The sequence below is a fragment of the Musca domestica genome, unplaced genomic scaffold (assembly GCF_030504385.1).
Source record: "Musca domestica strain aabys unplaced genomic scaffold, Musca_domestica.polishedcontigs.V.1.1 2, whole genome shotgun sequence".
Taxonomy (NCBI): Eukaryota; Metazoa; Arthropoda; class Insecta; order Diptera; family Muscidae; genus Musca; species Musca domestica.
In genome coordinates, this window is record NW_026712249.1 from 28,463,839 (window position 1) to 28,482,250 (window position 18,412).

The following is an 18,412-nucleotide window of genomic DNA, read 5'->3' on the forward strand; positions in this document are numbered from 1 at the left end:
GCGTCGAAAAGTTTTTTTTTGTTTTTTTTTCCTTAAATTTGTTTATAGTCTACTTCACAATGTGGTACAGTTCCCTTTAGAGATCTCCACAGCAACAAGTTAAAAAGTATCAGTCGGTTTTGCCGACAGTTGAATACCCTCAGCCAATGTTCGATCATTTAGTTTTTGTCTTGCGGTATGATAATTCAAATTTCTGACCCTTTATGGTTGAGGCTCCAAAGTAATGGGCCAATACTGTCCACATCGTATCTGGAATAAATCTGATATTTCAATGTGCCAGACTTTCCCTATATCGACTACATCATTCACTATACTGAATGTTGCTCCGCGGTATTTTGACCACTTCCGGCGAAGCGCTTGCTTGAGGTGATCGACACTTTGGTATTTTTTAGTGTCAACCTTGCTTTTCAAAATACTCCGGACACAATAGTCCAACAGATTGGTAACCGGAGATTTTGGGAGCCATTGTGCGCTGGAAATGAAGCGAGGAACCTTATTTTGTAACCATACTAGAGTGGCGGTGCTGAGTCCTGTTGGAATGTCCAAGGTCTGCGGCCAAAATATTTGCGTGCCCTAGGCCTCCAGAATACATTTTTATTATTTATTTATTTTATCAATACGAGCGGAGAGCGACCATCGACTATTATGGCGGCCCACACCATCACCATGGTCGGCGCTTTAGTTCTGGTTGCCAACCGAAGGTGCACATTTTCAGCTGACCTCTTTGGCAAGTAAAAACGACCTTCTTGTTAGTTCACAACCTGCTGAATAACGAATATTTTCTCATCGGAGAAAACCAAATTCGGTAGCTCACCACTTTTGGCACTTTTGGTCTCTTTGGACCAAATCCGTTTCAGGACATTTAGGTCGATGTAGTGATATCCGTTCGTCCGTCTGTCTGACTATCTGGTGCGCACGATAACACTCGAAGGGAATATCCGATTTGGCCAAAACTAGGTAATATCGTTATTTATTTATTTTTTTTTTTTTTTTGCGTGCATAACTTGCACTTTTCACCTTCTCATTTACTGAAGCTTCTAAATCATAGCTGACAAAAGTGGCTCTAAAAGGCTTCGGGTATCTTATTTGTTCCACTGTTAATGTTTTCAAAAATATTTGGATATTTTCTCTGTACCGTTGCTTGGCCAAGCAACAACGAAAAGAATCCCCAGAACAAGTGTTGTTCAATCAACAACTTCTGTCATTTTCAAACACTTTTTTTTGTGCTCGAATATTTTGTACGATGATAATGATTATTACATTTTCTCTCTGAACAGATTATGGGTGTTGGACATCAGGACTTTAGTTGACATTTAATTTTATGGCAATTGTATGAAACAACAGAAAGTTATATTGGGACCTAAGTAAATATTACAATCGGACGGTAGAGGGTTAAAAAATACATATTATTATAGTCACTTTTTTATTTTTTGTTTATGGCACCATAATTTCTAGAATATCCTTAAACTTACAAATATGGCTCTTAAACAATTCCCTCAAGTAGTTATTAGTATTATTACAGTTTGCTCTAATTGTACCTAGAATTATGCCAATCTAGTTCGATGGAACAGGGACAGAGTTCGTCCCTTATCTAATTCCTCGGACTCCGGTCGTTTGTACGACAACTCTGCGTATGAGTGATATGAAATATATGAAATCACTCATACTTTTAGAAACTGGTGTACCGAACTGCAAACAAGATTTACAGAACTCTAATGGCACTATTAAGGGAAAATACTGAGTTGCATGCAACTAATGCTTTTTGTTGCAATAAACTACCGCTAACCAGTAAAGGGAGCCTTAAAGTCGGGCGGGGCCGACTTTATGATACCCTACACCACTTTGCTAATATAGTAGAGCTCCACATAACAATTAAAAGTTTTTATGGGATAATTCAATCACACACGCTATGATTTAAAGTTCAAAGGACTAAATATGCCGAAGCATTTGTATCTTTTAAAATCGGAGTTGTATTGCCCATATGGTGCACAATTAATTTGAAATCGGATAAAGATATTTATGGGAGCTATATCCAAATCTGAACCAATCTCGATAAATTTTGGCAAAGATATTTCTGAGCTGTATTTGATATATTTCCCTGAATATCGTTGTTACGGAGTGCATATTATGGCTGTGAGTAACAAATATAACAAATCGGATGAACAATATATATGGAAGCTATAGCTATATATGAACCGATCTTCACCAAATTTGACATATTAGCTTCTAGACCCAATTCGGTCGGAAGTGCCAAATTCCATCCCATTTGGACAAATATTAGACGTTTGGTGCACAATGAATGGTAAATCGGACGAAGTTATATATGGGAGGTATATCCAAATCTGAACCGATCTCGATAAAATTTAGCAAATGTATTTTTGAGCTGTATTTGCTATATTTCCCCAAATATTTTTGTTGCAGAGTATATATTACGGCTGCGAAGAACAAAAAAAAAAAAACAAATCGGATGAACAATATGTATGGGAGCTATAGCTATATCTGAACCGATTTCGATCAAATTTGGCATACTTTTTTCAGGCCTAATTTGGGTGTATATGCAAAATTCCATACAATTCGAGCTGATAGTACACGTTTTGTGCACAATAAAAGGCAAATCGGACGAAGATATATATGGGAGCTATATCTAAATTTTGACCGATTATCTCCAATTTCAATAGGGTTCGTCCCTGGGCCAAACAATTGATCTGTGCAAAATTTTATCTGGATCGGGCAATAAATGCGACCTATACTTTGACCTGTGATTCTATGCAGATCTCAAAAGGAACTATGGGTCTATCTCGTTTCCTTTTGCCTGTTACAAACAAATGCACAAAGACACAATACCCTGACCACCTTGTGGTGTAGGGTATAAAAATGTTTCGCCGCTGGTCTGTCGTTTATACTATAATATTGGTAGAAATGTGTAACTAGAATTGTGGCGACACATTTAGTCCTGCAAGTGTTATTGCCCACTTCCACATCCTCTCATTAGCATTTTAGACATTATGTTAAACACGCGAAAAGGGGGAAAATATAGGATAACTAATGCCTATGTTAAGCAAATAAAACAGAGAGGATAACATGCATATTGGTCGACCCAAATGAACAGTATTTTCAACCCAAAAAATGTACAGAGCTGTTGAATTAGTTAAGCGCCGAATAGGCTCGATATGTGCAAGTCAGTTATTGAATCAGTGCAGCTATGATTTACACTCCAAGTAATCTAGCATATTGGTCACCTGAAAAAAATGTATCTTCTAAAAAAAATCATTTACATTTGATCATAATAACATTGAAATTTACACTTCATGATATTTTTTTAGATTTCGTCTATTTTTTTAAAATTTTGGCTATTTTAGAAACACTCAAAAACATAAATATTTATACATTTATAACTTATACCTTTTGCGCTACATATTCTAAATACCCTTGCAACATTTTCAATATCATTGTCATCTCTAGAGGATTTAAGTTGCTCATTTACGTACACATTGTAAAGATAAGCAAAAATAACGTCCAAGCGGAAATGGACATTTCGGAGTACACAACAGCACACAAAATGTTTATGTGAATAAATTTCCATATCAGGCAATTATGTGACAGGAGCCAACTTGGTGGAATGCATTGACGGATTGAGAGGTAGAATTCTGAATGATCAACTGTTGGGGAGAGCTATAAGGAGTAGTCCAATTATGGTACGGAAGTGTCAGTTACATTTAAAATCAATTACCATGTAAAAGTCTCATTGATAACACGGTAATTTTAACTGAGCTAATCTTCTCAGTAACTCAGGTGTAGGTATAATTTGAAAGCTAATGAAAGCAACATGTGGCCACTTGGAGCTGTTTAAAACGGCTCCGGAGTTGTATGGAAACCATAGGATTTTTGGACCAGGATTTAAAAGAATACCCTAGGGAGTTCACAAAATGTATGTCAAATTATTGTTGACACTATAACCTTTCCAAAATGCAAAATATTATTAACAAAGTTCGGGTACTTAAAAGGAATATCAAATTTAGAAAAACTTTGGTTCGCATGTTGGACATAGCCAGGAGAGAAAAGCTAAAGCCCTGGCCGCAGGCTTGCTATTTTAAAGGAGTAACGGGACGTAGCCGGTTTTGGACATACCCAGAGGAGAAAATCTCAAGGCTACCCGAAAAAAGCATACGGTTTAGAAAAACTGAATAGAATTTACTGAACATAATCGGCTTGTCTAGGTTCAAAGATCCATATCTGTTGATCCGAGAAAGATAATAACATATTATCCAAATTAGCCAAAATTTAGCAGAGCAATTTGTATTGTATCTTTCATTGGTATTGAAAATGAGATATATCGGTCTACGTTCTGGTATAGTCCCCATATAACGGTACCTCCCGATATTCGGTATTTTGATGGTTATTGCCACATTTTTTTCACGGATTTGTCTGAAAATTGGTATTTGTAGGTCATAACGGGTCCCTGTATGTATGGCAAAACATTGCACGTATAAGTCCACGTTTTGGTATAGCCCCCATATAAAGGTACCTCCCGATATTCGGTATTTTCATTATTTTTGCCACATTTTTTCACGGATTTGTCTAAAACTTGGTATTTGTTGGTCATAATGGGTTCCAGCTCCGGCAGCGAAACATTGCAAGTATGGGTCCACGATTTGGTATAGCCCCCATATAACGGTACCTCCCGATATTAGGTATTTTTATTGTTTTTGCCACATTTTTTCACTGACTTGTCTAAAAATTGGTATTTGTAGGTCATAATGAGTCCTAGTTCGTGTGACGAAACATTGTATGTATAGGTCCACGTTTTGGTATAGTCCCCATATAACGGTACCTCCCAATATTCGGTATTTTGATGCCTTTTGACACATTTTTTTCACGAATTTCTCTGAAAATTGGTAGTTGTAGATCATAATGTGTCCCAGTTCGGGTGGCGAGTCATTGTAATTATAGGTCCGCGTTTTGGTATAGCCGCCATATAACGGTACCTCCCGATATTCGGTAATTTGATGATTTTTGCCACATTTTTTTACGTATTTGTCTGAAAAATGGGTTCTAGCTCCGTTGGCGAAACATTGCATGTGTAGGTCCACGATTTGGTATAGCCCCCATATAATGCTACCTCCCGATATTCGTCATTTTAATGGTTTTTGCCACGTTTCTTCTAATGTTTCCTTTACCCTAAGGTGGAGGGTATTAAAAGTTTGGCCCGGCCGAACTTAATGTTTTTTTACTGGTTTTTAATTATTTCAGTGGTAGGTATTTTTACCCCGATTCCGATAAATTGTCGTTTTCTTTCCAAAATGCTACAATTTTTACTAATACCTTTTTCGGGTCCAGAGATATTCTCTTCTGGGTGCGTTCAACAGGCTACGTAAACTAACGTTTTTCTAAATTTGACAGTTGTTGTAAGTAGAAGGCCTTTGGCCGGGGCTTGTTGGATAGGTATTTTCATAAACTTCCAAACGATGCCTATATTTTCTACATCGGGCAAGTGGATTCGGATCCAACCCGGGTCTTGAACCGGGACAAAAATCTGGGGTTCCGAGTCCGTCCCCCAAGAAAAAAACAGTAAAGAAAGCCTTAAAGTCGGACGGGACCGACTTTATGATACCCTACACCACTTTGCTAATTTAGTAGAGCTCCGCATCACAATTAAAAGTTCATACACGCTATGATTATAATTTAAAGTTCAAAGGACTGAATATGCCGAAGCATTTGTATCTTTTAAATTCGGACTTGTATTACCCATTTGGTGCACAATTAACTTGAAATCGGATAAATATATATATGGGAGCTATATCCAAATCGGAACCGATCTCGATAAATTTTGGCAAAGATATTTCTGAGCTGTATTTGATATATTTCCCTGTAAATCGTCGTTACGGAGTGCATATTACTGCTGTGGGTAACAAATATGACAAATCGGATGAACAGTATATATGGGAGCTATAGCTATATCTGAACCGATCTTCACCAAATTTGGCATACTAGCTTCTAGACTCAATTCGGTCGTAAGTGCCAAATTCCATATTAGACGTTTGGTGCACAATAAATGGTAAATCGGACGAAGTTATATATGGGAGCTATATCCAAATGTGAACCGATTTCGATAAAATTTAGCAATTGTATTTCTGCGTTGTATTTGATATATTTCCCAAAATATTGTTGTTCATATTACGGCTGCGGAGCACAAAAATAACAAATCGGATGAACAATATATATGGGAGCTATAGCTAAATCTGAACCGATTTCGATAAAATTTGGCATACTTATTTTCAGGCCTAATCTGATTGTATGTGCAAAATTCCATACCATTCGGCCTGATATTACACGTTTGGTGCACAATAAAAATCAAATCGGACGAAGATATATATGGGAGCTATATCTTAATTTTGACCGATTATCTCTGATTTCAATAGGGTTCGTCCTTGAGCCAAACAAATGATTTGTGCAAAATTTGATCTGGATAGGACAATAAATGCGAACTGTACTTTGTTTACAAAAATACATGGACAGACGGACGGACGGACGGATAAATCGACTCAGAATGTGATTCTATGCAGATCATCAAAAGGAACTATGGGTCTATCTCGTTTCCTTTTGCCTGTTACAAACAAATGCACAAAGACATAATACCCTGACCACCTTGTGGTGTAGGGCATAAATTGTTTCCCGAAATCAACCTGCCTACCTACCTCTGGAAAAAAATTCGAAAAAATCGAAGAGTTTGTACTAATCTAGAATTGTTCTCAATATACATTACTTGTGTATTTCACAACTGAAATATAATGTATAACATGATGTGTGCAACATCTACATAGGGAAAATTTGACACTACATATGTAATAGCCTTATCATCTAATAGCAGCAGGTGTTGCTAAGGCCCTATATAAGTGATGTGTTTTTTAATCCTTCACTGCAGTCCAAATAAAATTTTAACCATTTGTTGAATTTAAAAACATTTGTAATTTGGTAAATAAGTGTTGTTAGCCAGAGAGGTTGCTCCAGTTGTATTTAGTACGGAATATGTTAAAAGTATAACGACCAACGCAGGACACATAGATAGTCAAGTTGCCATCGAATATATATATTTGTTTGAACATCTGTCAAAAGAAGATGATATACTGATAATATGGATTTCGAAGAACTGGAAAAGTAGTTTTAGTGCCAGTCATACAGACCGATGACGATACGAATGTAAATTCGAACAGAAAATACAATTCCATAAAGAAACAGGTTCTAATTATTTAATACTCGAAAAGATTACAAACCACATCATATCAATATTTGCGATGGGTTTTCTGAGGACACGTAATTCGAGAAGGGAACTAAAGTCTTCTCTCTTCTAAAAAAACTCTCTTCTCTCTTCAAAAACTACTAAATTTTATGAGTGAATTGTGTCTCAGGGGCAGGTAAAGTCATTTCGTTGACAAGTCAGTCTGAAAAGCCCAAATATTTATTTTCTCCTTTCCTTAAAATTTGTAATTATTTTAGACTAATTGCCATTCGATTTCATTCGAACTTTGTATTTATAATTAACAGAAAATTTCATATTTACTGAAAATAATAAAGTTCTTGTCAAACATTTTTCCCAATTTTTCAACAAAAGTTTAAATAGAATATAGGTTGTTGTAAAAAAAGATTCTCTGTTTCATTGCAAAATACAAATTTTAAACAATTGCATGTATTCAAATATATACTCACACACATCTAAGCACTGGTAGCCAAGAGAATATGAAAATATTTACGTTTGGTATTCAAAAATCCCGGACGTTGGCAAATGGGCGAGAGGGAGTCATGAATGAAATTCATATTTCCCAATTTTAAATTACACAAATGTTTGGGTTATTTTCTGCTTTTAAATTGCTCTACGCATTGAAAATTTCCAAAAATATGCATTTCTATATTATTTGCATGCGCTACAGGGCAATAAAGGTTAAGAGATATTTTCAAACCTTTTAAATTTATTAGATTAGATTTATATCTTTTTTCATCGGTGCCATAAAGTAAATAATTTTTCAAATAAAACTCGATCCAGTCTTAATGGCCAATTTAAAATCCGACAGCATGGCAAATAACACCGTCGTTGAAATGCTTCAATCTAGGATATGTACTTTTATAGGCTAAATTATATATTATATATATATTGATTATGTAAATCGATTGCCACTATGAAAAATTTGAAATTTTTTAAGTGACAGATTCTTCGAAAGTTAAGGTGAGAGTGCATAAAACGCTTTTTTGACTGGCTTCTTCGGAAAAGGGTTAAAATCGAACTAAGTCAACCTAAAAGTCCTTTGTTTCTCAACGAAGAAGACAGTCGATGACTAATGTCAATCAAAAAAGCTTTTTATCTCACCTTCAAGTCCACTTCTCAACCACGGTAGAATTGAAAATGTGGCATTGTGCATTCATATCTCTCCATGGCTTAACTCTAGTTTAGTAAAAACTCTTCAGTTTTTTTAATTTTTTTCCAGTGGTAGGTATTTTTACCCCGATTCCAGGAAACTATTGTTTTTTCTTGGGGGACAGATCCGCGATCCCAGATTTTTGACCCGAAAGTTTGAAAGAAAATATGAAAATAGCTATCCAACAAGTGGACACATAATGGGGTTATTTAAAGCTATTCGGAAGTGATTGTCAAATTATCGATTTTTTGGACTCGGATGTTTTAAAAAACCCTCAAAAAGTCGAAAAGGACCCATTATGACACTGACACTCTTACCTTTCCAAAATGCTACAATTTGTGCTATTATATTTTTCGGGTCTAGCACAGGTATTAAACTCAGATTTTCAGGTCAAAAATCTGGGACTCCGGATTAATCCCCTAAGAAAAATATACTTTCCCGGAATCAGAGTAAAAACACCTACCTCTGGAAAAAAAAATTCAAAAAAATCGAAGAGTTTTTACTAAACTAGAGTTGTTCCAACAATAAGTTCGGCCGGCCTGAACTTTTAACACCCTCCACCATTGGGTAAAGAAAATATTTTTATATAAAAGTATCTGAATTCAAAAGGGTTGCACTTTAAACTACAAATACCAGTGTGACCGTTTGGATAATGCAGATAAACTTTAAAAAAAAACATAAAGTTAGTGAGGAAGTTACATGCGGGCCATACCAAAATGAGAACCTATATAGACAATTTTATACTACAATCTACAATTATCTATCAAATGTTCTTAAATACCAAATTTGAAACAATTTCGTGGGTAAATGTGGCAAAATCGCCAAAATACCGAATATCGGGAGGTACCGTTATATGGGCGCTATGCGAAGAACGTGAGCCTATACATACAATGTTCTGTCACCGGAGTTAGAACCCATTATGACCTGCAAATACCAAATTTTAGACAAATCCGTGGAAAAATGAAGGCAAAAATCATTAAAATGCCGAATATCCAAAGGTACAGTTATAGGGAAGAAAACGTTATATGAAGGAAAACGGGTACCGTTATAGACAATCTCACGGGGATATACGGAAACGTAGACCTATACATACAATGTTCCGCCACACGAGCCAGAACCCATTACGCTCTACAAATACCAATTTTTAGAAAAATCCGTGAAGAAATGTGGCGATAATCATCAAAATACCGAATATCGGGAGGTACCGTTATATTGCAGTCGGGAGGTACCGTTATATATAATACCAACCATCCTAAACACAATACAAATTGTTCTGCCAAAATTTTTAAGCTCTAAATCAAATAATGTGGGCTGTATCGTGATTTCAACACATGGGCATCGTTAAATCGACTATGAATTTTATGCTGATCATGAATATATATATTTTATGGGGTCTACGTTGAATATTTAGGGGTGTTACAAACGGAATATATCCCCCTTTTCAAGGTGGAGAGTATAATGAGAAAAAAGTACTTTAAATACACAAATCAAAAATTATAAATACAAATTTGAATATTATAACTTGGAATGAGATTACCTTGAATAAATTGTATCATTCTCTCAAGTTTCTACTCTCGAATATTTTAAAAATCCAATATTTCTATGACTTATCCCCCATTGCATTTCACAACAGCCTCCAATTTCAGAAAGTTTTCTTCTTTTTTTTCACTTATGACTAAAACAAGTTTCAAAATCAAACTTTTTTTTATGTTTTGCATTCTGGGTACGGGTGGTATTTACGCATTTCAAGTGATGTTGACTTTGTGCCACAGAACTATGAATGTGTTAAACTGCAAACTTTCTAATGAATAAATGAATATTTTTTTTCTACACACACTATGTTTTTTTGGGAGAATTTATGTTTGTTAACAATTCCGGAGTTTGTTGGTGTTGTTTTTATAAGCCAAACTGACCAAGTAAATAAGAATATATGTATAGAAAATTTGTTCTCATGCATGTCTACACCATCCGTATGTCGTATATCAATTGTTTGGGTTATATCCTTACAAGGATATTTGAATATGTATTTTAAAGAAAAACAAGTAAAAAAGCTGTAAAGTTCGGGCGGGCCGATCTTTGAATAGCCTCCACCATCTGGAACGAATTTGGCAATTCTCAAAAAGATTGAAATACGTTAAAAAATCTGTCAAAATCATAAAAATACCCAATGTAGCTGTTGTATTAGGCTATATACAACGACATGGACCTGCATAAGTAACTTTTGTCTTAAGCCATTGCAATATTCAAATGCGAAACTTAAAAAAAAAATCGGTGAATAATGTAGCTAAAATAACAAAAATGCTAAATATCGGGAGGTACAGTTATATCGGGGCTATACGAAGACGTGGATCTGCGCAGACAATTTTCGGTCTTAGGCTGTAGTATCCATTACGAACGTAAAACAATTCCGGTGAATAATATCGCTTAAATCATCAAAATACCGAATATCGGGACAATTTTCTGTCTTAGGCTGTAGTATCCATTGCGAACTTCAGTACCAAATTTGAGACAATTCCGCTGAATAATGTCGCTAAAATCATCAAAATACCGAAGGTCGGGAAGTACCGTTATATGGGGGCTATACGAAGACGTGGACCTGCACAGACAATTTCCTGTCATAGGCTGTAGCATCCATTACGAACTTCAAATACCAAATTTGAAACAATTCCGGCGAATAATGTCGCTAAAATCATCAAAATACCGCATATCCGGAGGTACCGTTATATGGGGGCTATACCAAAACGTGGACCTACATGACCCATTTTTAATACCGAAAGTCCTTCAGGCATAATATACATTTGGGTAAAATTTTATCAATCTACTTCAATTCCTTCGGAAGCTCGAGTGATTTCCACAGACGGACAGATGGACGGACATTGCTAAATCGACATAGAATTTTATTCTGATCAAGAATATATATACTCTGTGGGGTCTAAAATGTATATTTCGAGGTGTTATAAACGGAATGACAAACTTAAACAAACTTAATATAATCTACGAAGATTAAGTAAAGGCACTTGGTTATAGACTGTATGAAATGTGGAACAACAATGCAACACCATAATGAGTACCACCTACACCATTTCTATGCGATTTATTTCACTTTAAATTCTCCGCACAAATTACACGGAACTAATTAATACCTCTTACATCCAAACAATCCAAGTTAAAGAAATGTTTTTTATTGAACAGACTTTGTAAAAAACAAATATAAATAGATTTTCCCGTAGTCCTTTATTGCATCTCTATTTTGATCATAATCCCTCTTGGGCAAATAAGTATATGTGTACCTGTTCAAAAATAATAACCCACAATAATTTCTACATTGTTGGTATGTATGTACGTATATACGTAAAATATTAACTCACCATTTATACTTCTATCCCCTTCTCATCTTTGTACTCACATTTGTCCATCTCATCCTACACATCCTGGTTAGTCTGTTTATCTTCCTATCTGCTGTCTATAGAAAAAATTTGCTGCTTCTTTGGGATTCCTTAAATGATTTCATACCATAGACAAGGATTTATTTGTGGTAACCCAGATGACTGACTGACTGGCTGACAGACCGACTGGAAGATTGTGTTGTAACATAGCTTGTTGGATGGACCAACAGAAATAAAAAGAAAATGACAAAAGTTAACATAAAAGAATTGGTTCACCTCAATTCCTTAAAATCCTTGTTTATTTTTTTTTTTTTTTTTTTTCATTTCTTTGTCAGGACCTTTATGTGTGGCTGGCTATGAAGCAATGTGAGTGACTTACAGTTTGCAATATAATTGAATTTATTACAATAAAATAGTAGGTAAGCTATACGCATTACGAGGTGGTAATGATGAGTTGGGGCATTGGTAGTAATTTCAAGAGGTCAATCGACCAATAAGGTTGTCTTTTTTTAATAATGATAATATTAATTAATAACCTTCCATTCATCCAAGTAAATCCTCTAACTATTTTAAAGAGATTTATGGTATTAATCAGTTTCAAGATATTCTCTGGATACTGCCAACAACCAAACTAGTATTATATTCACCTAAGTGAATTGTGTCATATGATGGGCATGTTGCAACATAAATTTGTTTGTATATTGGAAGAAAGTTTAATAAAATTGAATTTAAATGATGTTTTTTTCATGTGGATAAAACGAACTATTCCCTCTGAATAGTGTTTGGTTTATGTTCATTTTCTCCAAAGTTTAGCTCTTTTTTGTGAACAAACCCCATCCCCTTATATTATGCCATTTAATCTTCATACTAATTAACTCTTCTTCTTAAAATTCTAATATTTTTAAGTAAGAAATTATACATCCGAACACTCGCTGTATTATTATTTATTTGATTTGATTTATTCCATTCTACAAAGTATCGAAAAAATATAGTACATATTTTTAGAAATATTTTATTTATACAAAGTGTTCTTGTATAGAGAGAGATTATGGCAAAATATGATAATGGTAAAGCTTAAAACTACTGTATTATAGAAATATAGAAGTAATACAAATTAATTAAATATTAATATTAATTAACATTTTTTTATTTTAAATCACAAATGGAAGCATGAACGATTGAGTGAGACAATCCGAGCTATTTAAGCTCCATGGCAAAAATATCCCCCATTTATATATAAGACAAAATTAATTTAACATCCCCAGGATTCACCACGAATTTCCCAGGGGATTAAGAAATGCTTGGCCTTCTACATTTCCCAACGCCAGAGATGTTTCACGAGTTTCCATGAGTTTGAAAAAGATTCGCCTTCTATGTTTAGGGTTGATATTGTGCTCTCACAACGTTGCCATTGCACAAAGGAACTAGTTCGATGAGCTTTCCTTGTAAATCACACCTGTTATTTCCCCATCCTTTTGGATAATGCAGCGTCTATATGAGTATAAATAATAAATAAAATAGAGGAAATACTGCATATTGAACATATGTGCTTACTTATTCCCACTATATAAAACAATGGTGGGTGGATTTAGATTGGGTTCCAATTTGCATGCCTGCTCCGACAAGGCCATACCAATGCCAGACATTTTGGGATTGATTTTACCGGCAGCTATATTATCAATAAATAATTTAATATTTAATGTAAATTATCGAACTCATGCCAAAAACTTACCTCCAAGACAAAGACCCTGACGATTAGTTATCAGACATCCCACGGTATCAGGTTGCGAGTTGCTAAGAGTAAAATCCTTTAGTATTTGATTTATAAGCAAAGGAGTTTTTTACTTACATTTCATTTAAAGCCTTTTCCAATTGCTGTTCCATTGTTTTGATCCTAAATTGTTGATAATTTCTACAAAATGTTAGACTTGTTTTTTAACAAAATGTGTGGAATTTTGTTTATGAATCGTTTTTTTCCTACTCCCTCTTCTCTATTTGCTCTCTTTGTATTATCAGCTGAGGGCAATACCTCAAAGCTCTTTACATGTAAAATGAACGCCGTTGAAATAGACAGAAACGCCGTTAAAAGGCTTGAATGAAAATAAATATAATTTAAATTAGACAATTGTAATTGCCGAATGTACAATACTGTTGGTGAGAGAGGAAAACAGGGACTCCCTCACTTCTCAATAAAATTGAGTACGTAAAAACTGATAATTGCAGTATTTTTTATTGCCTGGGGTAAAGTAAGAACCCAGAGTTGGGAATGTCCCTACATTTCTAATGGAAAATTCAAAAGAAGTAAAGTTAACTAAGTCTGTAAAAAATAGTTGTAATTTCTTTGTAACTGTGAATTGATTTTACCAGTTTTCTTTGTAATGGAACCAAAAGGTCCAACATGTCACTGTCAAAACGCTTATTATTTCATTATATATACATAAACCAGAGATGGAAAACTGCTTTCAATCAAGTTGAATTTAACGTGACAATTGCAGAAAATGCAGAGCTGGATATAATTATTCGAAATTAGGTTATATTTAATTGTACCAAGGTGGTATGGTCCTCATTTAAATTGTATGGAAACACTGTGATATGTCATGAGTATTAGAGTGGGTCCATTTTTATGAAATTGACAACATCCAAAATACGTGAACTATGGTAGGGCATTGTGCAAGGGTAACTACATATCTTCACAATGCTGCTCGATTTAATTCCTAGTAGTTTGAAAGGCCTACAATGGGATAGCAGGGACTGAGAGTCTTTTTTAAAGTTTGAATGTAAACCATTTGCTGAATATTCTCATTTTAACAGAGGGAGAGACTTAATATAATTTATAAAACAATATTTCGGAAATATGTTTAAAAATATCTGGCTCTATGGATTGACTATTCTTTCCATAGTTCTGACGATAACAACTATGTATGCATGTTTATAAATATATGCGTCATTACTTCCGCAAAAAAAAGCCCATGCTACAAAAAGTAGAACAAACATTTTATCTAACATTTATCAAATTTCAAACAATACAAGACTTTTTCATTTTCTTATCATTTATTTATGATTTGTGTGTGTGTGTTTAATAACTACTGTTTTTTTTTTAATTTTTATAAAATTATTTCATTTTTCTGTTTGGAATATTTTTATTATTATTATTTGTATATAATTGTATAATAAAGTAAACGATAAACGCGTTATGTATATATAAAAAAAATCAATTAGTTTTATATAGTTGAGGAATAATGCGAATGGTATTGTTGTAACAAACTCCTCGGTGTGGAATACGAATACGAGAAAAACTTAAAATTCTATGTTTTTAACATACACAGACTCGAAAATGAAGAAGACAATTACATGTAAATGATTTTTTGCAAGGGTTTTGGAATTTATGGTATCAAACATTGCCAGGATTTGTATTCTTTTCAAAGAGGGAAAGAAATATAATAACGATACGCAAAGCAAACGAATGTATGCCAGGGAAAAGAATATAAATCAATTATCCTATATTATCAACCATTCCCATCATGACGATTTCGAACACGCTGGGAGAGATTTAATATGCTGCATTATTATCCTTGTAGATATTCCTATAAAAATTTGCTTTTTTTGCATACTTTGTTTAAACAACTTCGTATTTATCTGCATAGAGAATATTTTCTGTTGAGAATTTCACAGGTTCATCATTGTCGACCAACACAACTTCTTTAGCTTTCAGAGCAGCATAGGGCGTTTTCGAAACAAATGAAACCTAAATGAAAAAATTCATTAGTATATGTGCGTTATTTAGGGCATGGTGTTGATCTTACTTGCACTGGGAAGAAATCACCAGGTATGGATGAATTACAACTGAATTCCATGGCTCCCGATTTATTGGCAGCATCAATGACAGGAATATTCCATTGTAAAATATGTTTACGTGCATCATAATTGTATGTGCCATCATATTCGGCAACTTGGGGTTGGACATTCATACTGAAATTAAAACAAAAAAATATTTGTAATTCAAATTGAGGCTCTTCAACCATGTTTTTACTTACGGCAATGGTATAACAATAGAAACATCTTGTAACTCCAAATGTTGAGCTTCCAATTCATATTCAATGTTAACATCGCATCCACCTTCTCCATTTTCAGATGGCCAGCAGTTTACTGTTTGGATAACAAGAAAATAGGGAATAAATTAATGAAGTTCAAAAATAAGTTAGATATGACAACAATATGGATAAATTTATCTAAGACGTTAAGCTTTTTAATGGTCAGTTCTCGTAAGAATAAGTAGTGTTGATGTTCAGATACTGCAAGACTCAAAGCTTAGACTTTATACAAATCAGAACTCCTCGGTTTAACAAAATTGACCTAAAAGTGAGTGTTTCAAATTTACTCATTTTTTTAAATAATTGGATATGGTAGACTTTGCAAGTCCAATCCAAACCGTCATCACATGAAACCCTGTTATATCATTTCGAATTCATTAAATATCCAACTTACTTGTCAACGGTATTGCCGAATCATCTTGTGTCACAAAACGCCATTTCAATACACCCACATCTGTATTCAATGGGAATGGTTTGGCGGGATTTTTCAAACCAATTATCGAACGTGTCTTAAACAATTCCTTATCAACGTTAGGATGTGTTTGCAACTGTATGCCATGGGCATCATTATTTTCCAGAGCGACTTTAATGCGACCCATATTCTCATCCGAAATACGTAGCGTCAACAGACCAGAGAGCTCAAATTGTTGTAGACCACCATCACGACCAATGCGTACCACCAATTTATCTTCCATTTTCAAATGTATACTTTCCATATGGACATCGGATATGATTTTAGCTTTGACAGCTGCAACAGCTGAACTTGCGGCCGTGGCGGCTGGTGTAAGTTTGGCAATTTTTTCACCCTCACTATTGAGTTGTTCCACAAAGCTGTCAACGTCTTTTGTTTTGCCACCCAATTTCAAGGCATTGCGTGAAACTGGTTTCCTAAAAGAAATTAAACAAAATTTTATTCCCACTCCGACGTCATGTTGTAAAATTGTTCCAACTTACTGTGGTTTTGGTGCAATAGGTTTATCCATTTCAATGGATGGCCCACCACTGCCCATGCCACCCATACCCATACTGGTTGTGTTGGCTCCAAAACCATCGGCACTGAAACCTCCGCTTGAACGGCCACCCATACCACCACCCATCGGTCCTCCTCGCTTGGCTGTCTCCATACGTTGCCGTTGCAACTCCTTTGCCTTTTCACGCATCTTTTGTTTAGCCTCTCGTTCTTGTGTTTGTCTCACGGCCTGGTACAATTTCTCTTCATGCGAGTCCATCTCAACATAGGTCTTAATTTGACCCAAATTTACACTCTCTCTGTAGCCTAAGGCAACAATTTCATCAAATGCAAAGATTAAATTGAAAGCATTTTCCAATATCTCCTTCTCCTCCAGTGTGTGACAGTATTCGGGTATAACCTTGGAGAACAGACGCAATGTTTCCAAATCTTCCAAAATATTACTGGCCTTGGTGGTAATCAACAGCATATACAACTTCTCCATGGGCTGATAAACATAACGCACCGAATCGGTTTCCACGTATGTGTGTTGTTTGCCCGCTGTCATCAGCTTGGGAAACGCAGCCAACAGACCCTCAATGCGTGCCTTGGTCATCTCCACAAATTGACGTGAGATAATCACTGAAATTGGAAAGGAATTAATAAGGCAATTTAATCTAGGAAGCATATCTATTTCACAACAAACCTTTTCCGTTTTTGGTGCACACCGCTGCCGCTATCAGAACCTGTAACAATCATCACCATATTAACATCATAGCACCCAGGCATGAAGATATGTTATTTGTTTTTGTTGATTTTTATCAAACACTCGAAAGATTTCCAACTTACCATTTTGAATTATTGTTTATTTACTCAGTTGTCGTCAGTTTCGAATGATTTTTGTTTAGATTTTTATTATTTTTTGGGGTTTAATTTGTAAAAATTAATTTTTTTGATGACCCTAGCTGACGTGTTCGATTAATTTTTTCCCAATGAGCGACAAATGTCAAAATTTTGTCTCAATTTCAGAGAGAGAATGGTAACCCTACATTGCTGTTAAGTCATTGTTGACATATTGGTAATGGTGTTGCCATACTGTACTTTAAGACTTGTTTCTAGTTAGAACAGCAATGAAATTAATAGAGACTTCATTAAGGTTAGGTTTACATTTATTTTTTTTTGTTTTGAATAAAATCGTAAAATTTTAATTTCAAATAAAAAAAGAAACAATCAGAAAACTTCGTGGTAAAGCAAGAAATATAGTTAAACATAAAGGGAACTAGGAAATATGCAAATATGTACTGGAGCCTTATTGTGTATAATGGACTTTTAAATCATAAAACAACAGACTTTGTTATTCTGATTTTAAAAGAAAGAATATTACCGCATACTACCTCAAGCTCCCAATTTCATTGAGAATATTTAGTAAAACGTGTTATTTAGATTATCAATACCTTTAACAATACGCCTAAAAACATTATGCATCTTCGCATAACACGTAATGTATAAGTCGGTGTAAAGCTGGCTTGAACTGGCTTGGATATATAATACACCCTCAGTTGGTGTATTTCCAGAAAA

The 18,412-nt window shown here is 34.8% G+C and overlaps 2 protein-coding genes across 2 annotated transcripts; both read right to left on the reverse strand.

Annotated features, from left to right (window-relative positions):
- Positions 1 to 12,723: 12,723 nt before the first annotated feature.
- Positions 12,724 to 13,813, reverse strand: LOC101896826 (uncharacterized). Its single transcript, XM_005185030.4, has 4 exons — positions 13,644 to 13,813; positions 13,527 to 13,588; positions 13,349 to 13,463; positions 12,724 to 13,285 (listed from the first exon to the last, which is right to left on the reverse strand). Exons 1-4 carry the CDS (start codon positions 13,676 to 13,678, stop codon positions 13,219 to 13,221), a joined length of 279 nt encoding a protein of 92 aa, XP_005185087.1. The 5' UTR covers positions 13,679 to 13,813; the 3' UTR covers positions 12,724 to 13,218.
- Positions 13,814 to 14,826: 1,013 nt separating this feature from the next.
- On the reverse strand, positions 14,827 to 17,842 carry LOC101896647 (coatomer subunit delta). The gene is made up of 7 exons (XM_005185029.4): positions 17,684 to 17,842; positions 17,541 to 17,580; positions 16,840 to 17,476; positions 16,280 to 16,773; positions 15,829 to 15,940; positions 15,598 to 15,763; positions 14,827 to 15,539 (listed from the first exon to the last, which is right to left on the reverse strand). Exons 1-7 carry the CDS (start codon positions 17,684 to 17,686, stop codon positions 15,411 to 15,413), a joined length of 1,581 nt encoding a protein of 526 aa, XP_005185086.1. The 5' UTR covers positions 17,687 to 17,842; the 3' UTR covers positions 14,827 to 15,410.
- Positions 17,843 to 18,412: the final 570 nt, after the last annotated feature.

What these genes read in the sequence shown, in the direction of transcription:
- LOC101896826 (XM_005185030.4), bottom strand. Translation starts at nt 13,678, where the DNA reads ATGGAACAGCAATTGGAAAAGGCTTTAAATGAAAT. An exon ending in GAAAAGGCTTTAAATGAAAT is followed by an intron (nt 13,589 to 13,643) that starts GTAAGTAAAAAA and finishes TTTTACTCTTAG; the next exon opens with CAACTCGCAACCTGATACCG. An exon ending in GTTTTATATAGTGGGAATAA is followed by an intron (nt 13,286 to 13,348) that starts GTAAGCACATAT and finishes ATACTCATATAG; the next exon opens with ACGCTGCATTATCCAAAAGG.
- LOC101896647 (XM_005185029.4), bottom strand. An exon ending in CCTATTGCACCAAAACCACA is followed by an intron (nt 16,774 to 16,839) that starts GTAAGTTGGAAC and finishes AATTTCTTTTAG; the next exon opens with GAAACCAGTTTCACGCAATG. An exon ending in TTCGGCAATACCGTTGACAA is followed by an intron (nt 15,941 to 16,279) that starts GTAAGTTGGATA and finishes TTATCCAAACAG; the next exon opens with TAAACTGCTGGCCATCTGAA.